The sequence below is a fragment of the Balaenoptera borealis genome, assembly GCF_965194805.1.
Source record: "Balaenoptera borealis genome assembly, chromosome: 15".
Classification (NCBI taxonomy): domain Eukaryota; kingdom Metazoa; phylum Chordata; class Mammalia; order Artiodactyla; family Balaenopteridae; genus Balaenoptera; species Balaenoptera borealis.
In genome coordinates this window covers 52,531,202-52,554,232 of record NC_138871.1, presented here as the reverse complement: position 1 = coordinate 52,554,232, position 23,031 = coordinate 52,531,202, and the positions used below count along the sequence as shown (strand labels likewise).

Genomic DNA, 23,031 nt, shown 5'->3' with positions numbered 1-23,031 from the left:
AAAAAAAATTAAAAAAAAAAAAAAAAAAAGGTTGGTTTAAGCATCTGCAATGGTGACTTCAGCCTCGACTCCTGGCTCAATACTGATGGAAGTAATCTGCTTGTCAATCTTAGAAGGACTGTGCAAGTCAATGAGTCGCTTGTGGATCCTCAACTGAAAACGACCCCAAGTCTTAGAACCTTCACCACAAGGAGTTTTCCTTGTAGTTATTCTCAGAGGCTTGGTAGGCATCCGAATGGGTCCTTTCACTTTGAGATTGTTTTTCTTTGCACCTCTGATCAGGTTAGCACAGACCTTCTCCAAAGACTTCACGTTGCGGCTGGTTAGAATAATTTTAATTCGGTGAATCCCCACCTCTGGCTCCACCGGAGTCTTTCTGGTATCTTTAAAAGCCAAGGCTGTGGTGAGGCTTCCTGACCCACTCGTTCAGCGAGAGTGAACAGCGGTGAGTCAGGGAAGCGGGCAGTCCGGGGCTCCGTTGCAGCGGCGACGGGCGATCGTGTCTTCCTCAAAGAGCCAGTTTTGTTTTTTGTTTTTTGGTTTTTTTGACCCACATAGGTTTGAGGGGAAGCTGAAGTCCATGTGGAGGTGAGATCCATCAAGTAAAGCTGACTGCTCAGCAGGCGGCTGATGCCACCTTCACCTCTAGTCTTCCCATCTACTGGAGATGCATAAGTTAGCAGCATCAGTTAGGAAACTGTGCTTCTACCCGCCAGTCATCTATCTTGGGCAGAGCTAGCTCATGGGGAAGTGGTGTCGTTCTCTGGGTTCCAGCCTGGCTCTGCTATGCGCTACCACTCTCTCTACTCTTGGGAAGCTACCTGACTGCCCTGCATGCATTTATAAAACGGAGGCAGTAATGGTAACACTTAACACCCATTTCAAAGAAGGAAGGTCCCCTGGAAAGATGAGCGTTCAATTACAAGCTTCTTTTGGAATCAGGCGGAAGTTAGTAAGTGCCAAAGTTTATCTGATACACAAATAAACATGTCTGTTTTTAAATATTTATTTTATTTATTTGGTTGTGCTGGGTCTTAGTTGCAGCAGGTGTGCTCCTTAGTTGCGGCACGTGTGCTCCTTGGTTGCGGTTGGCGGGCTCCTTAGTTGTAGCATGCAACATCTGAGCTGTGGCATGCAAACTCTTAGTGGCAGCATGCATGTGGGATCTAGTCCCTGACCAGGGATCGAACCTGGGCCCTCTGCACTGGGAGCGCAGAGTCTTAACCACTGCACCACCAGGGAATTCCCACAAATAAACATTTCTGTTAGTCTTCATGACTTAGACATAAACTTTAGGGTTGACATCAGCATTCAGTGGGTTAATGCATATATCCAATCAATGATTTCACAAATTATTGAAATATTGTAGCTTAAGGTCTAAATTGTTACAATTTCTTAAAACTGGACTTGCATGAGAAATTAAAATATAATAATATGGTACTTAATTATTAACCAAAATGCTCTCTCATCTGAAATGCTTACCCATTGGGCTGCCATGAATGTGTTCAAATAAGAATCATTCTCTTTGCTGTTAAGGAAAAGATCAGTATCCAGACTGAACTTTGGAGCCCTGAAAGAAAAGCAATTAACTTCTCCTGAAAGATTCTTCTGGGAATTAGTTCATGAACTCCCCAGACCTCAGTCTCATGATGGATTTGGGTACCACAATGTATCTTTCTTCTGGAAAGCTTAATGTTGTACGCTAGTATTATTGTCTGGTGTTAATATGCAGCTCTTTATTTTTTAACTTCACGTGTGTCTGATCTCTCCCAGCTGGGCTGGAGGTTCTTGAGAACAGGCTCTTTTTCTTTTTCTTCCTAGACGCCATTAATTACTCCCTGGATGCCATTAAAGCTTAGTACAGTGTTGTATAACTTAAATAATTTAAGTACTTAGTATATATGTATTAAGTAAACAAGTTACAATTTAATGCCAAGCCAGCCCTGTGCTTCAGGGCGGTGATTTGACAGGTACCGAAAAACCATGCTACCTCAAACACCTCCCTCAGAGACATGCTTCTATGCCTAAGATTCCTATCATCACTTGCCTCTTTTGGATAACAATTGTCTCCAGAAGGCCTGAATTAAAATGTAAATATCTAACCTTGGAGATGTCACTCACTAGCGCATTGTCTTTAATAGTTTCCTAGCAGGGAGCTTGGGCCTAGGATTAGGTCCAGGGAAAGAGCCAGAGAACCTAGCATCCAACTTTGGGGTGCAGATTACATGGAGTACCCCAACAACGTCTGTGACAGAGGAGGGGTGGAGCACAGAGCAGGAGTCCACTGGGCTGGGCATCTGTGGGGTGGGGCCGGGAACGCCTAACTGGGCCAAAGTGCATCTCCCGAATGGAGCTATAGCATAGAGCCTTCGCAAACTAACACAGCGCTGCTGGGTATGAACCAAGTATTAGAGTGAATTCCCGTCTGACCAAGAGGCACAAATGACTGGTCCAAGGGTACACTCGGAGCATTGTCTGAGTGGTGACTAGAAGCTGGGTCAGTGCTCTTTGCAGGCTGTTCTACTTTCAGAAATAAGTGCTGATTTCATTGCAATTGCAATGAGAACCTAAAGCAGGAGAGCAGAGGAGAAACAATTTGGGAGGGAACCAGAGGGCTTTATTAACTCAAGCCCTCAAGAGTCATGGGGAGATGGGTCGATGTGGTGTGGCCCTTGATCCACAACCAATATAGCTTCTGAATTCTCAGCCATGTGTACATAAACATACATGCCCACGCGCAACATACCTATGCTCAAGTGCCTCCACATATATAATTCCAATTTTTTTTTTCTATAAGTTTTCTGCTAGGGTGGGGTAGGAGTCAGAAGTCAGCAGCATCCCAAAGTGAATGGAAACGTCATGGCTACCAGACAGGGTCCTCTCTCCTCTACCAACCCCCAGCAGGAAGCAGACAGGGAGAGTTCCAGTGGTTGTAAGGGCTTGGCTGCTTTATTACGTTCATTCTTATGGGCGTTTTTACAAGAAAGTACAAAATATTGTATAGCCTCTCAGTTAGAAAGTATGACATCCTATTTTAAAGAATGAAGGCCCCCTGTAAAGATGAACACGTAACTACAAGCTCCTTTGGGAATTAATGCAAAGTTATTAAGTGCCCGAGCTTATCTGATACACAAATGTTTATTTCTCTAAGTTTTGACAACTAAGACATAAGCTTTGGGGTTGATAGCACTGAAGCTACATGATGTGGGGAAAGAGTATAGGTTTTGGTGTCACAGACCTAGGGTCAAGCCTTAGCACCACCATTCACTAATGAGATTTTGGGTGTTACTTAACTTTGTTTAACCAGTTCTCTCACTTGTAAAATGGAAATAAGTGATACAGTCTCTGTGAAGATTAAATAAGATAATGTGAAGAATGCACCTTGTGAGTGCATACCGAATGTTCATTTTCTCTTCTCTTCCTTTCTAAATGGTCAGCTGAATTAACAAACCACTAAGGAAGATTTCTGACCAGGAGCCAAATAAGGCTCTGAAAACTTTTGAGGGTAAGAAGAATCCAAAAAAATAAGCTGAAAAAGAGAAAACAGCCTGTTTCATTAACATTTACAATGATCTAGAACTGGGTAGTAGCCAGACCAATCCAGATCCTATTAATTCTACACACTGGAGTTATCGGTGTGGGTATATGTCTCACCACTGAAGCTGGCAAGTCATCGACTGAGAGCCCTAATTCTGTCTTACTGAAACAGAATCTCCACAGAAGTAGAATGGAGACCCACAGTTTGATTGTTGATTAAAACAGAATCATTTTAATCTCCCCTCCCCTCCCCTCCAATTGGTTCTGAAATATCATTAGGTAATTTTGGATCCCCTTAAGGCTTACTCATTGGCCAACTTTCGCATTTTTGCCCCCACTTTATGCCCCCAAATGAATTTACCTATGCTTTCAGATGGACCTATTTCTACAGGGTGAACTAGCTTGGATGGCATATAAGCTGAGCTATGGCTGTGTCCTTATCTATACTTGTGAAATTCCACTGGTTAGCGATCTCCATTCAACACACCTACAGCTTTCTCCTACAAAGCCTTTTGGACCTAAGGATAGAAGCAGTGTGATGTCCTCCATGTTCACATGGCTTACTAACCCTTCATCAGTCTGAGATATTCTTTGAACTATTCGCAGCATTTAGACCCGCATGCTATTTTTTCTGGGCTGTCTTTTTGACCAAAGAGGAGATAGAAATTGGTCCCTAACAGTACTCCAACTGTGTAAGTGACTCAACTCACCACGCATTAGCTCCTAGCTGTATTCCAGCAAGTTCTGTCAGCAGCTGACCACAGGGGAAAATGCTAACTGTAGATTTGTTCTCTACAGGACTTTGTATCATCACCATCATCACACCACCCCTATTATAACCTGCTGCTTGTTCACCTAATAAATCTTTTGTGGAAATGATAATGTGGTCATTACTTTATCACAAGACTTCCCTACAAACTCCTGGAAGTTCCCATTCTTTTCTTTTTACAAACAGGGAACCAACAAAGAGATGACATGCCCTCCCTCCCCCCTCCTCTATCCACATCAGTGACTGATGATCCTTAGCACTAGGACAGGGGACAGCCCAGACTCCCTGGAACATTATCAAACCGAGTACATTCTGAGTCAGTACTATATACAGTGATGTGTGTTGTATGTGGTTCAGCTGGACTGTGACACTTGGTAATTCACTCATCCTGAGTAGGAGTACCAATGAAATTAAGTTTGTGACATTTAGTTCATTCTTATCACACATCTTGATTTTCTAGGGACTTCTCAGGGGTCCCTATTGGGACATACAGATAATTCCAGAAAGGAAAGCAATCTAAGTGTGCATTTTTATCCTTTGTTGTTTCCTTATCATGCTTTGTAAACTGCCAATGCATTCATTCTCAACCAGCAACATGAGAACCCAGGGCCACCATCCTGTTGGGCCCTGTCCAGTTACCAGGAGAGGGAACTTCCTCACAGTTGTGTATGTATACTTGGTTGCTTCAGAGATGTCATTAAACATGAACACTGAAAAAAGCTCTCAGGTTTCATCAAGGCTGTTGCCAACACCATAAATGACCCATCATAAAGACCCCACCCCTCTCTGATACTGATAAGGCAAAGGTTAAGGTCCATCTCTGTTTGTTACACTCTTATTTCCTTCTGTCTAGGCCAGAATACAATTTCTGGAACCAACTGATTCCTCTCTCAGCTGTCTTTAAGAACACTGTATTCTTTTTACACTGTTGAATTAACTCATACACAAAGTAAATGCCCAATATTTATTAATGATCATGACTCAATCATTCAGGTGGTTATGAGCTAAGACTGGTCACTCCATAGCCCCTATCTTACCATGCTCTCCCAAGAGACCACAGCCACCCCTCTCCATAAGATTGTCACCACCACTACACTCTGCGGGGGTGGGCGGTCATCCTGAAGCTCCTGGACCTTCCTACTAACTATCCAAAATCCACACATCTCAGGCTGATTTCCCATCTCCCTCCAAGAGCCTGTCAGGTTAATCCTGTCATGCTTTATATCTCATTTGCCTCAGTCACCGCCAGGAAAACAAGCCCTCTAGGAGACCCAGCATCAACACCGGACACTCATCCCAGAATCCCTGAGTTCATCGCCTAATCTGATCCAACCCTTCCCTGCCCTCCCTGAACTCTTCCACTGTGCCCTTTGCAACCCCAGATCCGTCACCATCAAACATCCTGATAACCTCCTCTTCTTTGAACATTCCCTCCATCTCCTGGCAGTAAGTGAAACTGGTGGTCCCTGATTATCCCATCTCCCGAGCAGCCCTCTCAGGTAGAAGGTACTCATATCCCAGGCACCTAAGGGCCAGGGGGTATAGTAGGTGTGCTGGTCATTTCCAAATTATTTCTTTCCTCTCCTCCTTCTAAACATCCAGCTCCTTTGAAGTCCCTCCTATCACCTCCTGTCCTTCCAGATCACTTACTCAAGAACTTCCATTGTCACAGCTCTTCAACCTTGTCTGGCAGCTGCTTTTCTCTCCTCTCGTCTTCACTTCCAAACCCTGCTTAGGTCCCACGGCCCAGCATTTTCATCCCACTTCTGCAAACATCTTGCCTAACAATCTTGTCCTTCTCTCTTCTGTCATATTGGCCTGAAATATCCCATTCTCTTTGAACCCAACTTCCTACCTTCTCAGAGCCTGCACCCAAGCAGCTGGTCATTGCTGGAGGAAATCACACAAAGTAGTTGATAGATTTCACTTTGAGTTGGTGATCATGAACCTCAAATGAACACTGCATACTGCCTGGCAAATACTATCAAGTTTTCTGGGAAAGTTCACTTTCCCACTCTAAAATGACTTTCTCCATTTTTCCTCAAAATCTCCCACATTGCAAAGTTTTAAGGAAAAATAGAATGTTTACATAACCTCAAAGTATCTCCCCCAGAATATCTATTAAAATTCTGATGGTTTTAGGGAACTCCCTGGTGGTCCTGTGGTTAGGACTAGGTGCTTTCACTGCTGGTTTGGGCCCTGGTTTGATCCCTTGTCAGGGAACTAAGATCCCGAAAGCCACGTGGCATGGCCACCCCCAACCAAAAAAAAAAAAAAGCAAACAAAAAAACCCAACTCTGATGGTTTTTTAAAATTAATTAATAATTTATTTTTTGGCTGCGTTGGGTCTTCATTGCTGCATGGGCTTTCTCTAGTTGCCGCGAGCAGGGCTACTCTTTGTTGCAGTGCGCAGGCTTCTCATTGCAGTGGCTTCTCTTGTTGTGGAGCACGGGCTCTAGGCACGCGGGCTTCAATAGTTGTGGCACACGGGCTCAGTAGCTGTGTGGCTCACGGGCTGTAGAGCGCAGGCCCAGTAGTTGTGGTGCACGGGCTTAGTTGCTCCGTGGCATGTGGGATCTTCCTGGACCAGGGCTCGAACCCTTGTCCCCTGCATTGGCAGGCGGATTCTTAACCACTGTGCCACCAGGGAAGCCCTGATGGCTTTAACATCTGTCCACAGTTTCTTTTATACTTCATCATTCAGGAGGTGATACTTAACTTCCCTCCCCTTGAGTGTGGGCTGGATAGAGTGACTCAAATGAATAGAGTATGAAAATGGAAATGCAGCAACTTCACAGTGGGAAAACCTGGCAGACACCACCCTATACAAATGATCCAAGTAATAAATCATGTTGATATCTTGTACCCCCGATACGATTCAATGAGAAGTGTGTAACACCTCTGCGGCATTCTTCCCCCAAACACATAACCTCTGACTACTCATGAGAAAACCTCAGACAAACCCCAACTGAGGGACACTCCACAAAACTGTACTATACAAAATACTCTTCACAAGTGTAAAGGTCATGAGAGAAAAGGAAAGACTGAGAAGTTGTCACAGATTGGTAGACACTAAGGCGATATGATGCCTTAATGCAATATGGGACCTTAGATTGGATCCTGGAACAGTAAAAGATCATTAGTGGAAAAACTGGGAAATTCCCAATAAAGTCAACAGTTTAGTCAATAATATTGTACCAATGTTAACTTCTTATGGTTATGTGAGATGCTAACACTAGGGGATACTGGGTAAAGGACATATGGGAACTCTATACCATATTTTCATCTCTTTCATAAAATCTAAAATTATTTCAAAATAAAATTTAAAATAACTCATATCTCCTCATCCTCATACCCTTCTTGCAGCTGGTGACCTCACCTCATACATCCTTGATAAAATAAAATGGTCAGAACAGTTTCATTGTCCACCACCACATTAGCTAGTATATCTGCATCTGCCTCCATCCTTCTGTTACGGTAGGAAACTGTCCCTGCTCTTCTCAAGGGCTCACCCCTCCACTCTGGGTCCCATCCTCTCTCCTCTCTCCCTTTCTCAAAGTTGTCCCTCCTCTAGCTATTCCTCATCTCCCCTATTTCGTCAATCTCCCCTCTCTCCTGGACCATTTCCGTCACCATAGAAACATGTTATATTATCCCTCAGATTAATAAGACCCTTCCTTGAGCCCTCATGTCTCTCAGGTTACTACCCTATTTCTCTCATTGCCTTGGCTACATAATTTCCAGGGCCCAGTACAAAATGAAAATATGGGTTCCTTATTAAAATATTAAGAATTTCAATATTGTTACAGTAGAGCATTATACCAAGTATGGGGCCCTTCTAAGCATGGGGTCCTATGTGACTGTGCAGGTTGCATACCCATGAAGCTGGCCTTGAGTGCTAGACTAGGCAAACTAATTTATGGTGGAAAAAATCAGAATTGGGATTGCATCTGGAAGGAGCAGGGATTGATTTGAAAGAGAAAAACAGAACTTTCTGAAAATGATGGTTATATTTATCTTGATAAGAGTCCATATCACAGGTGCATGAATTTGTCAAACTCATTTAATGTTACACTTACATTTTTTTCCTTCTTCTTTCACCACACCAAAAAACCCTCTAAGCAAACACTGATCTCTACATAAAGATATACGTACTGAAGTAGTTAGAGAAAAATGTGTAATGAAGCCTGCAGTTGACTTGGAAATGCATCAAAATAATAAGACAGATGAGTAGATAAATGGATAGTTATGTGATAAAGCAAGTACAGTAAAACATTAATGGTATAATCTAAGGCTGGATCTCTTCTCTCAACAACTGATAGAAGTAGACACAAAATCAAAAGGAATTTACAAGACCTGAAAAATACCATCAACCAACCTGAACACTCCACCTCACAAAATAGTTATTCTTTTCAAGCGCGCATGGAACGTTCACCAAGACAGACCATATGCTGGGGATGAAAGACACCTTAAGAAAGTGGTTGCCTCTGGAGGAACAAGAATCAGGACAGGAAGGAAGCTCTTATTTTTTATTTTAAACTTTATAGTACTACTTGACTTTTATACCATGTACATGCATTTCTTTGATAAAAGTAAAACTTTACTGTATTATTTTAATTATAATAGATATCACTTAATAAGCATGTACATATTGATATTAATGTACTAAATAGTATACTAAGTGCTTATTATGTGGTGCTTTGTATTTTATAAAATAATTTCAGGGGTAGAAAGATATGAAAAGGGTTTTTTCATGGAAGGGGTTAGGCATTTTGCTTTGGAGACAAAGTTTACTTTAATGACAAACATAATGACACTTGATAAAAATTATACACACATATGGATATGTATTAAGGTGGACTCTGAATATACAGACTATTTTTATAAACCTAAACCAAACTAAATAATATCTCCCACTCTGCAGAGAGTACATCCTATGAAACCAGGTTCTTTAGGATATGTGAGAAGTAATGAACAAGTAGTATGAATACCAAACTGTTAACAAGGATTATCTAGGAGAGACAGGGGTTTGCTGAATAGTGGTCAAAAAGAGCTTTCATTCTTCATTCTATATAATGTACTTTTGTTTTCTACTAATGTATTATTCATGAAATAACTAAAATTTTAAGAACTAGTAGCCCTTTATAGCAAATGTTTACACATTACAGTCTCCTCTAGCCATCTGCAAGAATAACATTCATCCCATTTAAGGTTTCATTAAATTTTACATATTACACACATATACACACACACATGCTCTAAAATCTATGTGAAGAAACTATACTATAGAATATTAAATAAGTAATTTTCTTAAATAGTACCCCTAGTTGTTTCTTTTTAAGGAACATGATACTAACTTTTCTCCAATATTATTTATATTTAACATGTTATCTTTTTGATTTAGAAGTATCTCTTAACATTCAAGAGAAAGTCACAACCAAAATCCCTATCCTAGCAATACTTTGCACTACCCATTATATCTTTTCTTGACTAGTTTCTCTCCTTTTCTATCCATTCTTTAGCTTTGATGTTGGTTTTTTAACAGGGTTCTTAACTGACGGACGGCAAGAGTTTGGTCAGAAAAGTTTAAATACAATTTTTAACATTGTCATATTTTTTCTTAGTCAAATATATATCAAACTGACTACTGTGAAAATTAAAAAGCAACATCTGTAAATTTTAAGAACAATCTAAAGAATATACTTAGGTAGGAAATCTTACCAAGATTTTACGAAATGTTCTTAAATACGGCACTGGAACTAAAAAAGATTCACAAAGCATAAAATGAGAGCAATTTTGAGCAGTGACAAATTGAGAAGGTGTTAAAAAGCTATAAAAATAAATAATATCTTGGATGTATACTCAGATACTATGAGTCAGATTAGTGTGGTGTTTTGTCATTTATTTAATAATCATGTTTATTCAATTCACATTATTGAAATGAACGATTTAATAAACAGCTGTCAAGTTATAAAAAGATGGGGTTTTTCTTAATTAGGAAGGTAACAGATTTAGACCTGGCAATGGAACATTTTGCAAATAAAGCCACAATAACCAGTTTTATTCTTGGGAAAAGCGTGTGTAGTTTGGGGGGTGAAGGTAGTGTGTACCTTCCTGAAAACATCCAAAATGCAGAAGATAACAAAAATCTGGTTGATAGTTGTTCCTGACTTGATAGTACTATTCTTTTCATTTAAAGAAATTTTTGAACAGATCACAAAGTTCCAGAACTAGGTCTAGCTCAGATTTACAGATTTAAAATATTGATAGGATTTCCTTAATATGTCAATAATCAAATAGTTAAATAACTTATTTAATGTCCAACTAAAATCACATTATACTGGTATTTACTGCAACAAAGTTATTATTTACATTAATCAACTGGCAATAGGCGGGTACAACACACTTAAATTATTGCTCAATAAAAGCATAATCCATGACTTGATATATATTTGTAAAAATTAATCAAATTTAGTTGAATCTTCAAATTGCCTGTTCACTTTTCCTCTTTCGAACTCTTTCTCCGATGATTTAAACTGAAAAAAAAAAAAAGACTTTTAAAAACAGGTCATAATGATATTACAGCTAACAAAAATACCATTAAAAACACTTAATACTTTTAATAATTATTAAAAGCTTCAAGTCACTACACTTATTTTAAGAGTGTAACCACAGCGTATTGTAATTTGAATTCATTTGCACTGAAATAAATTATTGTCCTTCGTTTCTATTTCCTTCTATTTTCGAAATACTCATCAACGTTGTTCTCTAATATTAATCGAACCTGGTAATCTCAGTTTCCAGCATTTCGCTCTATGGGAACACCTTCAAGTGCTAAAAAGGCTTATAAGAAAAAGAAAAGAATTATTGAGAATAATTATAAAGATCACATGAATTTGTCATCCCGAGAGCTAGGCACATTCTTCTTTTTTTCTAGTTTCAAAGGAGTACAATTAAACGGCCAGGTAAAGCTCGAAGGTCTTTCTTTATTGTGCTTGGGACGGTCTTCCGCTTCTCTTTGTATTCCATTTTGCCTTCCGCCTTCATCCTCCCGGCCCCCTCACTCTTTCCTCCAGGTCCCATTTCTTCGAGGTTTCAGAGTCGTGCTCCCTCCGGTAAAAAGGAAGTCTCAGTATTTTCAAACTTTCTCCGTGGCCACCCAGGGTCCCACCCTTCCCGCCCCCACCGACCGCAGGAGCAAGCACCTGGCGAACCCGGCGCACACCTGGGGAGGGGGTGGTATCCCAACGGCCGCGTTCCGAGTGGGGGAGGGGAGGGGAGTCTGTTCCCTCCCCCCGCCTCCCGGCGGTGACTCATAGCCGAGAACTGGCCGGCAGAGGTGAGCAGCCGTGGGCAGGGGCCGGGGGCGGGGCCGCCAGGTCTGGAAGGTCGGCTCCGCCCCGCCGAGCGTCCAAAGCGCGCAGTCCGTCGGCCAGCTCGCACCGTGCTCTCGGCCCCGGGGCACCTCGCTGTCGTCCTCCCGACGCGCGCGTCCCAGGCCTCGCGCCGTCCCGCCGGCCAGTGCGCTCCCGGCGGCCTACTCTGTACGCGCGTCCTCCCGCGAGCCCCCGGCCCGCCTCGAGCCCCTCGCGCCCTTGTCCTCGGCGCGCGCAGCATGGCGCCCCCCCACGTCCTTGCGTTCGGGCTCCTGCTCGCCGCAGCGACGGCGGCGGTGGCCGCGGCCCAGGAAGGTGAGGAGCGGAGTTGTGGGGTTAGGAGGACCAGGGGGTGGCGACCCTCGGCGCCCTAGACGTAGACTGCGGGGACGGGACGGGCGGCCGCGCTTCTCCGCCCGGAGACGGACGGCGCGGGGCTGCCCAGGCTCTCTGCGGGTGGGAGGCAGCGGGCAGGCGCCCACTCGCGCGGGCCGGAGGGAGCCGCCTTGCTTGGCGCTCTGCGCGCCTCTCTCGGGAAATGGACCGGGGCGGGCGGGGAGCAGAATGGCTGTGGCCGCGGCCGCCTCGACGTACCCACCTCCTTCAGCCCCTGCGCACTTGGGGTTTTGGCGAAGCGGAAACCTGCCCGGGCCGGGAGGGGACTCTGCGACTGCGACCTGCGGCCCCGCCCCTCCCCGGGCACCTGCGGTGGGCCCCGGATGTGGGTCTCGGGCGGGGACTGGTGGCTGCGGTGAGGCCTCCAGGGCCGCTACACACCTGTGCGCGGGGAGGAGGGCCTTGACTACGAGGTGTGTGTATGTTTTCTTTTTAAGGATCATATAAATAATGCCAAGTTTATTGTAGGGAACCCAGATATATCGATAATCGTGAAGAGTAAAAAAAAGTCATATTGGAACCACTTCAAGAGAATCCCGTAATTAATAATTGGGTGTATTTTTCTTTTAGACATTGCTCTAAACATTACCCTAAACCTAAACACATTGTTTTATGTCTTGATTTTTTTCCCCTACATAATATACAGAGTTTTCCGTTTCTTTTAGTCTTGAAAAGCATGATTTAAATGGTACAAAACAATCTATAGCCTGGAAGGTTGCACCATTATCCTAATGTTGGACGTGTAGTTTGATTCCAGTTTTTCTTACTCTGGAATAAACATCTTGGCTGCCGTCTCTTGATTTATTTGTAAGGTGGTGGCTAGCAGTGAATTGTCAGTTAGCCACAGTTTTGTGGAAAGGCTTTTGTAGTCTCACCAGCAGGGCTCAGCCTATTTCATTACACTTTCAAAATAATGCAGTTTAATCAACTCATGTTTTTTCAACTTCAATCTGAGGCTAAATACTTAATTTTAAATTGCTTTAAAGTGATAGCTGCCGTAGGAGTATGTTCAGAAAGTCTGATTGGTCTCTTTTAAATTTCCCATTGTTTAGGCATAAATATGTGCTCTGAGCAGGTATAGCGTAGTGCTGCATAAGATTTTAACCCCTTGAGGACCGGCAGTATACTTTCTCCTTTTGTGACCTCGATACTGAGTTTAGTGCTGGACAGATTATATAGGTGGTTCGTATTGATTATAATTTAAACAGGGAAAAACTAAAGCCAACTTGAGATATGAAGGAGCAATATATAAATTCTTTGGTCTGTCGTAATTAGTTTTTGTTTGTAAAGATTGCACTCTCTCAGCTAGACGAAGAAATTAGATGTGCTTGCCATTTGAAGTTGAAATGAACTTTTGAGATAGTCGAAGATATAACTATTAAATTGACATCAGTATCCAGGATGGGCTGCTTAATAGCACTTTCAAAATCAGGTTCTAGAATTTAATTTAGTTAGGAAACGCACATCCGGAGGTACCTCCAAATTCAATTGAAAGTATAATTTTTCTAAGATACGAAATTGTCCAAGGGTTGAATATGTTCCCATTAAGTCTCAAGAAGCATCTCTTATTAAGAAAATGGGGTGGGAAGAGGGAGTTAATGGGAGTTATTCACTGATCATAGAATTGGTACTTTTTTAAATTTAATTTTTATTATATATTGGGATCTAGTTGGTTTTACAATGTGTTAGTTTCAGGTGTACAGCAAAATGGTTAAGTTATACATATATCCATTCTTTTTCAGATTCTTTTCCCATATAGGTTATTATAGAATATTGAGTGGAGTTCCCTGTGCTATACAGCAGGTCCGTGTTATCTATTTTATTTTATTTTACTTTTTAAATTAAAAAAACTTTTGGCCACGCCACGTGGCATGTGGAATCTTAGTTCCCTGACCAGGGATGGAACCCACGGCCCCTGTACTGGAAGCGTGGCGTCTTAACCACTGGACCGCCAGGGAAGTCCCTTGGTTATCTATTTTATATATACTAGTGTGTTGTTGATATTGGGGAAAAGACTCCATGACCGACAGGCAAGTGTTTATCCAGCAGGACAGGAGGAGGGAAGAAGCTGAGTCTGGGAGTATCATGAAGGCAAAGCTGAATCTGGTGTTTGGAGGGTTTATTCTTGGTTTAAAACACAAAAATTGGAATGCATGTAAATTAGACTGTCTATGTAATATGTACAAACTATTTAGCATAGTGTCAGCCACTCCAGTTATAGCTGAAAAATGACACATTCATTTTTTAAGGCTGTGTGTTCCTGTAACTTGGGCATTATTGTCAACATAATTTAGCTGATCCACCATCAGAGTTGATAGTTGGAGCCTCATTTTTAAAGTGGATTTTTTTCCCCTGCAGGATGTGTGTGTGAAAACTACAAACTGACCACAAACTGCTCTGTGAATGCTCATGGTCAGTGCCAGTGTACTTCAATCGGTACACAACATTCCATCATTTGCACAAAACGTGAGTAGAATATCCTCATTACCTTTAAGTTTTATTTTGACTTATACTTCTTTAATTGATTTGTCTTGAGTCGGGAAGCGTTTAATTGGCTTAAATCTGAATCATGTTATTTTGTCCACATTATCTCATCTCTGAAGTTTCTTATGATTTAGAAAGTGAACCTGGGAACTTGTAAGTCTACAGTAATCTTTGGCCCTGGAAGTTTGGAGTAAATTAATTTTTTTCCTTAAGCATACAACTGCAGTTATTTTTCACTTTGACATGATGCTTTCTTTGCAGTGGCTTCCAAATGTTTGGTGATGAAGGCAGAAATGAGTGGGTCAAAGGCTGGGAGAAGAGTGAAACCAGAGGGCGCTATCCAGAATAATGACGGGCTCTATGATCCCGAGTGTGACGACAAGGGGCTCTTTAAAGCCAAGCAGTGCAATGGCACCTCCACGTGCTGGTGTGTGAACACTGCTGGGGTCAGAAGAACCGATAAGGACAGTGAAATATCCTGTTCCGAGACAGTGAGGACCTTGTGAGTTGGGCTGCCTATAAATTACTTGTTTTCATGCTTTTCGGATTTGTTTAATTAAATTTAGTTTTGAACATGTAATATGATTTTGTGATTTAGAATTCAAAAGATAGAAGAGAGTGGACAGTGACAAGCCCCCATCCCATCTCAATCCCCCATTTACTCAGTTTACTTCCGTAGAGCTGATGTCATCAGTTTACGCCATAACCTTCCAGAGATCTTCTGTGAATTTACTAACAATGTAGTTTTTCTTATTTTTAAATTTTTTTCTTATGGTAGCATACTAAACATAATTTTCCGTAATATATTTTTACTTAACACTGTTCAGTATTTTAAAGTATGATTAGTGTTAAATGTGTATGAATGATTTAAGCTATGTATATATTTGCTCATTTATTGTGTCTTAAAGCGAGGTATGATTGTTTCAGGGACTATGTAATGGAAAGGAATGGAAACACACTCCAGCTAGCTTAAGCCAAAAAGATTTTATTGGAAAGAACTAGAAAGACCAAGGCAGGCACTCTCTCCGCTTCTGTCTTCTGGAGCCTTGTGGCCACTTTTCTGTTTCTCTCAGTGCCTTTTTGTCTCTTCACATGAACGTGACCCAACATGACCAACTAAGCCTTAGCTGCCTATATATTGCTTGTTTTCATGCTTTTTGGATTCATTTAATTAAATTTAGTTTTGAATATGTAATATGTGATCTTGAGTGTGGTGACCAGAGGCCAGAGGGTCCATGTTAGAAAGCCTGAGTTCTTTATGAATGATGTATGTAAGGGCCAAGGAAGAAATGAAGGGCATATCTTTTGTATAGATCCTTTTTCTGTTAATTCTCCTGTAATTCCACTTGGGAATTTGGGTATTAGCATATTAAGAAAATAATATAAAAGGCTGAGTTGTTATGGTCAATCAATACTGTCTTTTTACTTTATAGCTGGATCATCATTGAACTAAAACACAAGACAAGAGAAAAACCTTATGATGTTCAAAGTTTGCAGGCGTAAGTGCTATTAAATGCATTATGTACAGTTGGTACTCAGAACTTCCATCCTACACCATTAGATAAACTAACTAAAACAAGTCTCAATGCATTTTCATATTTCTGAAAAATAAAATACTGTAAATAATATTTTTAACTTTTTTTTAAAAAATAAAGGTTCAAGAATTGTACAGGTTCCTGTAGTACCCTTCGCTCAGATTTACCAGTAAACATTTTGGCACATTTTCTTTTTATATGTGTATGCATATGTGTGTGTACTTTCTGTATCTATCTGAGCATGTATAAATATTATTTCCCCAGAACCATTTGAGAGCAAGTTCTAGATGTCATGCACCTTGACCCCTAAATACTGTGGTGTATCTTTTCCTAGGAACAAAAGACATTCTCTTACATAACCACTATACAGTTACCAAATTCAGGAAATTTAATGTTAAACCACATTGTGCCAGTTTTCCCGATGTCCTTTGTGGCAATTTTTTCCCCTCTGACCCAGGACCCAGTCTAAGATCCATGCACTTAGTTGTTATGACTGTTCAGTCTCTTTAAATATGGAACACTGCTTTGGCCTTTCTTTGTCTTTGTTTTCCAATAAAATTTAAATTTTTAATTAATATTTGAATTATAAACCATGACATTGATATTTTTGAAGAGTATGGACAAATTGTTTTGTAGAATATCCCTCAATTTTGGATTTGTCTCATGTTTCCTCATAATTAAATACAGGCAATTCATTTTTGACAGGAAAGCTACTTAAAGTGATCTTGTGTCCGTCTCAGTACTTCACATTGGGAGGCACACGACATCAGCTTGTCCCTTTACTAGTGATGTTAACTAGTGGTCAGGGTGGTGTCCACCAGGTTTCCCTACTATGGTGTTAACACTTTCCTCTTTGTAATTAAAAAGTATAATCTGTGGGTAGATACTTAGATACTGTGTAAATATCCTGTTTCTAGTCAAACTAGAACTCAACAGTTTTTGCATCAATTATTATGATGATAGTTGCAAAATGGCATAAAATTTTTTATTTACAGTGCACTCAAGGAGGTAATCACAAGTCGTTATCAACTGGATCCAAAATATATCACAAATATTCTGGTAAGTTTTTTTTTTTAGCAAGTGAGCTTTACCAGAAAATTGGTCGGATAGTTTGGTTTGGGTATGATTTTTGATAGTGGTTAAACTGCATTTGAATAACAGTTTAAGCCCTGGGCACTTAATCCTGCAAATCTCCTGTTATTGTTTTCCTTCCATAGTCTTTGAAAACCTCAGTTTACCCTTAAAGAAAATGTAGTGTCTCTTACTATTCCTAACACATGCCAGTCTTCACACCTTGGAAAACCTCCCTCTGTGGTTGTTTTTGGCAATACTTAGGATGCTACGTAGTCCTGTTTTCTCTGGTTTCAGGAGCTAGTCTTTAACCAGTTAGCCCTTCCTTAACTCTTTCAACTTTGGTTGAAAAATGCTTGAATAGTGTGATGGAACTCTTTCAAGGCAGAAAATTGCTGTCGTTTTTTAAAAGACTTTTTGATAGTGACATACTTTTTTCCTTCCTAAAAACAGAACATGGTAAATGCCACTGCATTTTGGATTGCATTTCTTTAGCATTTTAGCATTAAAGTAGTTCTAACCAAATAAGGTACTTTAATATCTTGTTTAAAATCTTTTGGAAATTCTCTTTTGAAAAGAAAATTATAATTATCTTTGGATGCTTGCATTGCTATTTTAATTCCTTTGGGTAGATTTTTAAAACCTCCCAAAGATTTTGAAATTATTAGTGATAAACCCAATTATCCGCTAATGGCAAGAAACACCGACACATGCAGATTACAGAAAATCAAGCACTGAATATTCTGATAATTGAACAATGATATTTTCATACAGTTTTGGTTACAGTAATATTAATTTGTATTTTTCAATTTTTCCCCTAGTATGAGAATGATGTTATCATTATTGACCTGGTACAAAATTCTTCTCAGAAAACTCAGAATGATGTGGACATAGCTGATGTGGCTTATTATTTTGAAAAAGATGTGAGTATAATCTTCCTCATTTTATTCCTCTGTTTAGAAATGTTATGTTGTCTATCATGCCTCAGTGGATTCAAAATCTTTCATCTGTTTCTCTACTTTTAGATCAACTGTATGAATAACTATTCTCCAACTGGTTCTCATGCTGCCATTAATTTTGTCGTCCTTGTTGTTCACATGCACCTTTCTTATACACCTTTCTTACTTGTTTGTATATTTATGCCTTTTTATCACATTGTTCTGCCTAGAATATCTTCTCTTCTATGATTCTTATTACCTCCTTGGCAGTTATTTAGTTTGTGAGTGTAGCCTTCCCCTACTATAATTTCCATTAACAAGAGACTATGTAAAAAATGCTGTGTAACTGGTGTGATTAAAATGTTTGTTTAAACTTTAATATACTGAAGTGAGCTATTTTCTTTTTTTTTTTTCCTGAGCCCATCTCCTGGAATTTCAGTTACGTGTATGTTAGACCACTTGATAGTAACCACAGGGGCACTGAGACTTTGTTCTTTTTTTTTGAATTTTTTTGGCCATGCTGTACAGCATGGGAGATCTTAGTTCCCTGACCAGGGATCGAACCCTTGCCCCTTGAAATGGAAACATGGAGTGTTAACCACTGGACCACCAGGGAAGTCGCTAAAGTGAGCTATTTTCTGTTGAGATCTGGGATCCACTGCAAAATAACAAGGCCAGGGAATTCCCTGGCAGTCCAGTGGTTAGGACTCCGCGATTTCACTGCCGAGGGCTTGAGTTCAATCCCTGGTCAGGGAACTAAGATCCCACAAGCCAAGCGGTGCAGCAAAACAAAACAAAACAAAACCCCACAAAACAAACAAAACAAAAAACCAGGCTGGGAGAGGCTGGGGGGGGTGGTGGATAGAAGGAAGAGTAGATAAAATAAGGTTGGCCATGTGTTTATGTTATTGAATCTGCGTAACAGGTACACGGGATCTCATTATACTATTCTTTCTACTTTTGTATATGTTTGACATTTTCCTGTCATTAAAGTGGTGGGTATTTTTTGTTTTTTTCTTTCTTATGTTTCAATGGATGAGATTGTTATCACCAAAACCATAAAGATTCTTGGCAGCAGTTCTTTTGGTACATAATTGGCACGTAATTCTATGTGGCCATGGTAGGTTATCTTAACTATTTTAAATTGCTTTTCTCCTTCTCAATGTAGGTTAAAGATGAGTCCTTGTTCCAGTCCAAAAGGATGGACCTGAGAGTAAATGGGGAACTACTGGATCTGGATCCCGGTCGAACTTCAATTTACTATGTTGATGAAAAACCACCTGAATTTTCAATGCAGGGTCTACAGGCTGGTATTATTGCTGTCATTGTGGTTGTGGCAGTAGCAATTACTGCTGGAATTGCTGTGCTGGTGAGCATAGGACAAGTAAAATTTCATTTCAGGGTCTCTTCTTTGAAGAAAAGGTGATAATATGAAAAAGCCACAACTGTGTTCCAAAACAAGTTAATGAAACCAAGTCTTCATTTTTTGTAATCCTTTATGCTGAATGAATCTATTGCATTTCCGGTCCCTTTTTATAAAATAGTCAACCTTATGAAGCAAGAAAGGATACTGATCTGAGAAAAGCTTGTAGCTGAGCACCTCACAGGTTGGTTACATTGCTATCAAATAGCAAACGTCCTTCAGTTGTCCTCACTGCACACAGGAGTGCAATTCAACACTGTTGCCAGGGTTAGTGCAAAATAACCTGAATTCCCAAACCATTCAGTGAGGTGAAACTACAGAACACAGATTAATGTTAGCATAAAAAAGAATTAAAAGGGATAAATATGAAGCAACAGTTCAAAATAAAAGATTTAATGTAAACTGAACTTAGCAGTGCTTCAGAAGAAGACTGTATCACCTGAACAAGCAACGTTTGTTCTAAATATGTAAGGGTACTTCAGCATCAGGAAATTTTACCAACACAACAAATTCAGAAATAGATTTGATGGTATATGAGAAGTTATATTTTCAGTTCAGCAGCATTATCACACTTCGCTATCCATCTGGAAGAAAACAAAAGTTGGATTCCTGTTTCACCCCACCAGGGCTGGCCGTATTGCTCAACTGTGTGTGAATAGCACGTTTTGGAGCACAGCAACGTGAAAGGAGTTGGGCAGTGCACCCATGTTCAAACACATTCTAGACAGGTTATAGTTCAAAATGTTAAAGAATAAAATAAGTCTCAAAGTTAGGAGATGTTGTACAAACTTGTGGTAAAAGAAACCAAGTAAGGTGGGAAATCTGGAATCCATGAAGGAAGAAGTATATATTTGACTTCATTGAAATTAAATATTTTGTATGGCAGAGATACTGTAAAGTGAAAAAAATGTCAATGATAGGCTGGGGGAAAATATTCACTATGCATAAAACAAAAGATTATTATGCATACGATACAAAGGGTTCTTAGAAAATGATGAGGAAACTAAAGAAAGAGTGGTAACAGGTGTGAATAGACAATTTACAGAAAAGGAGTTCCAGATGGCAGATAAACACATGAAAGGTTCATCATAGAAATCTAATTGTCCTACAGAAGTGAAAGCACAAGTACATAAGGAAGCATGGTCAAGGTCATGTATTCCAGCGTTGCTAGTAAGGGTGAATCTGGAAACAACCTGAGTGTACATCCAGAGGAGGATGGATGAGTAAACTATAGGTATCCATGCCATGGAATAAAGTGGCTATTAAAAAGAAGGAGTTCAAAAAAAAAAGTTCAATCTATAGCTCTTGATCTGGAAGGATTCCTGTGATGTGGATACAGGCTGTGCAGAGGGAAATGATACTCTGCATGATCCCATTTTTTTTTGAGACCCCCTAAAACTTATATGCATATGTTCATATATTTGTATTAGGATGGAAAAAGAAGTGGAAGGATGCACACTAAGCTGTTAAATTTCACTAAAGATTATTCATTGTTTTCTCAGTGCATTTGAGAAACAGTGTCTACAGATAGATTTTAAAATTAAATCTGTTCATATCAGAATTGTGTTCATTAAAAGCATATGTGTCAGTTTAGACTAACTTTTTGTTTGGGTAGCAGTCCTCAGATAGTAATCATTTTTCTTCCATGTAGGTTGTTTCCAGAAAGAAAAGAATGGCAAAATACGAGAAAGCTGAGGTAAGTGGATTATTTAATTAAAAGGCCCTTGTTTAATCTCTTACTCCTAATAATACCTATACCTTCCAGACACTGACAGGTCTCAGTTACACTTGAGTCCCTTTATAGTATAGTCCTTAGGGTCTTAGGGAGAGTCTCACAATGCTAAATTTTCTTGCACGAGTTCCATAGCAGATCAGATTATATTGAATTCTGACCACTTATTGGCTGGGCAAGTTATTTAACTTCCCTTAAGCCTCCATGTTTCCTTTATCTGTAAGAGGGGATAATAGTACAGACCCATTTTAAGGATTTAATAAAGTAATCTGTGTAAAGTGTCGATCCCATGCTTGCCGCACAGCAAGATGTTTGCCATCCGTAGTAGCTGTCATCATCTTGTCTCGGTTCTGCCTCTAATTAATTGTGCGATCTCAGACAAATCAGTTAATCCTAAACTTCAGTTTCCTCACCCATAAAGTAAAAGATTTGTAATAGAAAATGAATTGGTTCTTCCTATGTTTAAAAATGGTGTACATTTAACAAAAATATTACCCATTCTTAAAGATCTAGCTTACCGGCTACTTCCCCCTGTCACTTTGGCCATCTTATCTCTAAAAAGCAATTTGGATCATGTACTTAATGTGTGCTTCCTTGTAATATACCTTTTTTTAAAAAAAATTTAAGTCATAAATGTGGAAGAGAATTTTCTTGCTTTCCTTTTTGTTTTTTAAGCTATTTTCAGAATGAACAAAAGACTGGATCCAAAATTATTTTAATTTTTTCTTTTTCCCTCTATTTCAGATAAAGGAGATGGGTGAAATGCATAGGGAACGCAACGCATAACACTAATTTGAAGAGTAACTATAAGGGAAATTAGCAAACAGACTCAGATTACAGACGTATGAACATGGGGCAAAGAGAAGATCTTTGAAGACCACTATTGTGTTAGTTAACATCATATATTTGTAACAGTTAAACCTGTACTCAAAATATAAGCAGTTTGAAATTGACTTTACTAATCTTAAAATTTGACCACAAGTGTCATATATATGCAGATCTGATATAAAACCCAGAATTTGAACTGCGTAGTTTGAATTATTTATGCCTAACACTGAAGGGTATGCATTAAATATGCTTCCACAGTAGAGTCTGAGTGACTACTGTCTCATCTGTTTGTGATTAAATAGCTGCCTTTCTGTCTACTTTGAGTCTTGTACATATAAATGTTTTTTATGAACTATGAAATAAAACATTTTAAAAATGACTTTCCTAACTTCATTTGAATCATATTGAATCAAATTTCATAGTATACAAATAATAGGTTAAGAAATGCTCTGAATGCTAGCTACAAATTAGAATTTGCATGAGTCCTTATAATCATGTATATTCAATATAAAATTTGTAACCTGTAGTGTGTAACTTCTTTATTTTTTTAATAACATCTTTTAAAAAAATATATTTATTTATTTAGGCTGCGCCAGGTCTTCGTTGCGGCACGCAGGCTCTTTAGTTGTGGCTTGTGGACTTCTTAGTAGCGGCATGCGGTATCTAGTTCCCCCATCAGGGATTGAACCTGGGCCCCCTGCATTGGGAGCACGGAGTCTTACCCACTGGAGCACCAGGGAAGTCCCTGTAGTGTGTAACATCTACACAGAAAAACCAAACAATTTTATTCTGCATGCATCTAAGATTCTATTTTGGACAAAGTGGCATTTTGACAGACACTTAATACCTTGAGGCCAAATTGATGGAGAATGTTGTGAACCATGAATTCCATGGTTGGTTGAAGTAGAAGCACCAGTTTTTCAACTGAATAATTATGGTACA

At 39.9% G+C, this 23,031-nt stretch overlaps 1 protein-coding gene, 1 long non-coding RNA gene and 1 pseudogene across 4 annotated transcripts; 1 reads left to right on the top strand and 2 right to left on the bottom strand.

Moving 5' to 3' along the window:
* Positions 1-35: 35 nt before the first annotated feature.
* Positions 36-426, bottom strand: LOC309612479 (small ribosomal subunit protein uS10 pseudogene; annotated as a pseudogene). The gene has a single exon. The product of its transcript is annotated as a small ribosomal subunit protein uS10 pseudogene (transcript).
* Positions 427-3,276: 2,850 nt separating this feature from the next.
* Positions 3,277-11,623, bottom strand: LOC309612508. Its single transcript, XR_014235229.1, has 2 exons — positions 11,532-11,623; positions 3,277-11,416 (listed from the first exon to the last, which is right to left on the bottom strand). It is a non-coding gene; the product is annotated as an uncharacterized lncRNA (long non-coding RNA).
* A 107-nt stretch (positions 11,624-11,730) lies between these two features.
* Positions 11,731-22,468, top strand: EPCAM (epithelial cell adhesion molecule). Of its 2 annotated transcripts, none has more exons than XM_082358321.1 (9): positions 11,731-11,997; positions 14,437-14,544; positions 14,824-15,064; positions 15,996-16,061; positions 17,093-17,156; positions 17,990-18,091; positions 19,275-19,412; positions 21,181-21,225; positions 22,006-22,468. In XM_082358321.1, exons 1-9 carry the CDS (start codon positions 11,922-11,924, stop codon positions 22,045-22,047), a joined length of 882 nt encoding a protein of 293 aa, XP_082214447.1. In that variant the 5' UTR covers positions 11,731-11,921; the 3' UTR covers positions 22,048-22,468. The 2 variants fall into 2 exon arrangements, with proteins under 2 accessions (XP_082214447.1, XP_082214446.1); XM_082358320.1 differs by having other exon boundaries at positions 11,732-11,997; positions 19,275-19,475.
* The last annotated feature ends 563 nt before the right edge of the window (positions 22,469-23,031 follow it).

Coding starts and splice junctions, on each gene's coding strand:
- EPCAM (XM_082358320.1), top strand. CDS start 11,922: ATGGCGCCCCCCCACGTCCTTGCGTTCGGGCTCCTGCTCGCCGCAGCG. Junction 16,062..17,092: donor GATGTTCAAAGTTTGCAGGC/GTAAGTGCTATT, acceptor TTTTATTTACAG/TGCACTCAAGGAGGTAATCA. Junction 19,476..21,180: donor CTGCTGGAATTGCTGTGCTG/GTGAGCATAGGA, acceptor TCTTCCATGTAG/GTTGTTTCCAGAAAGAAAAG.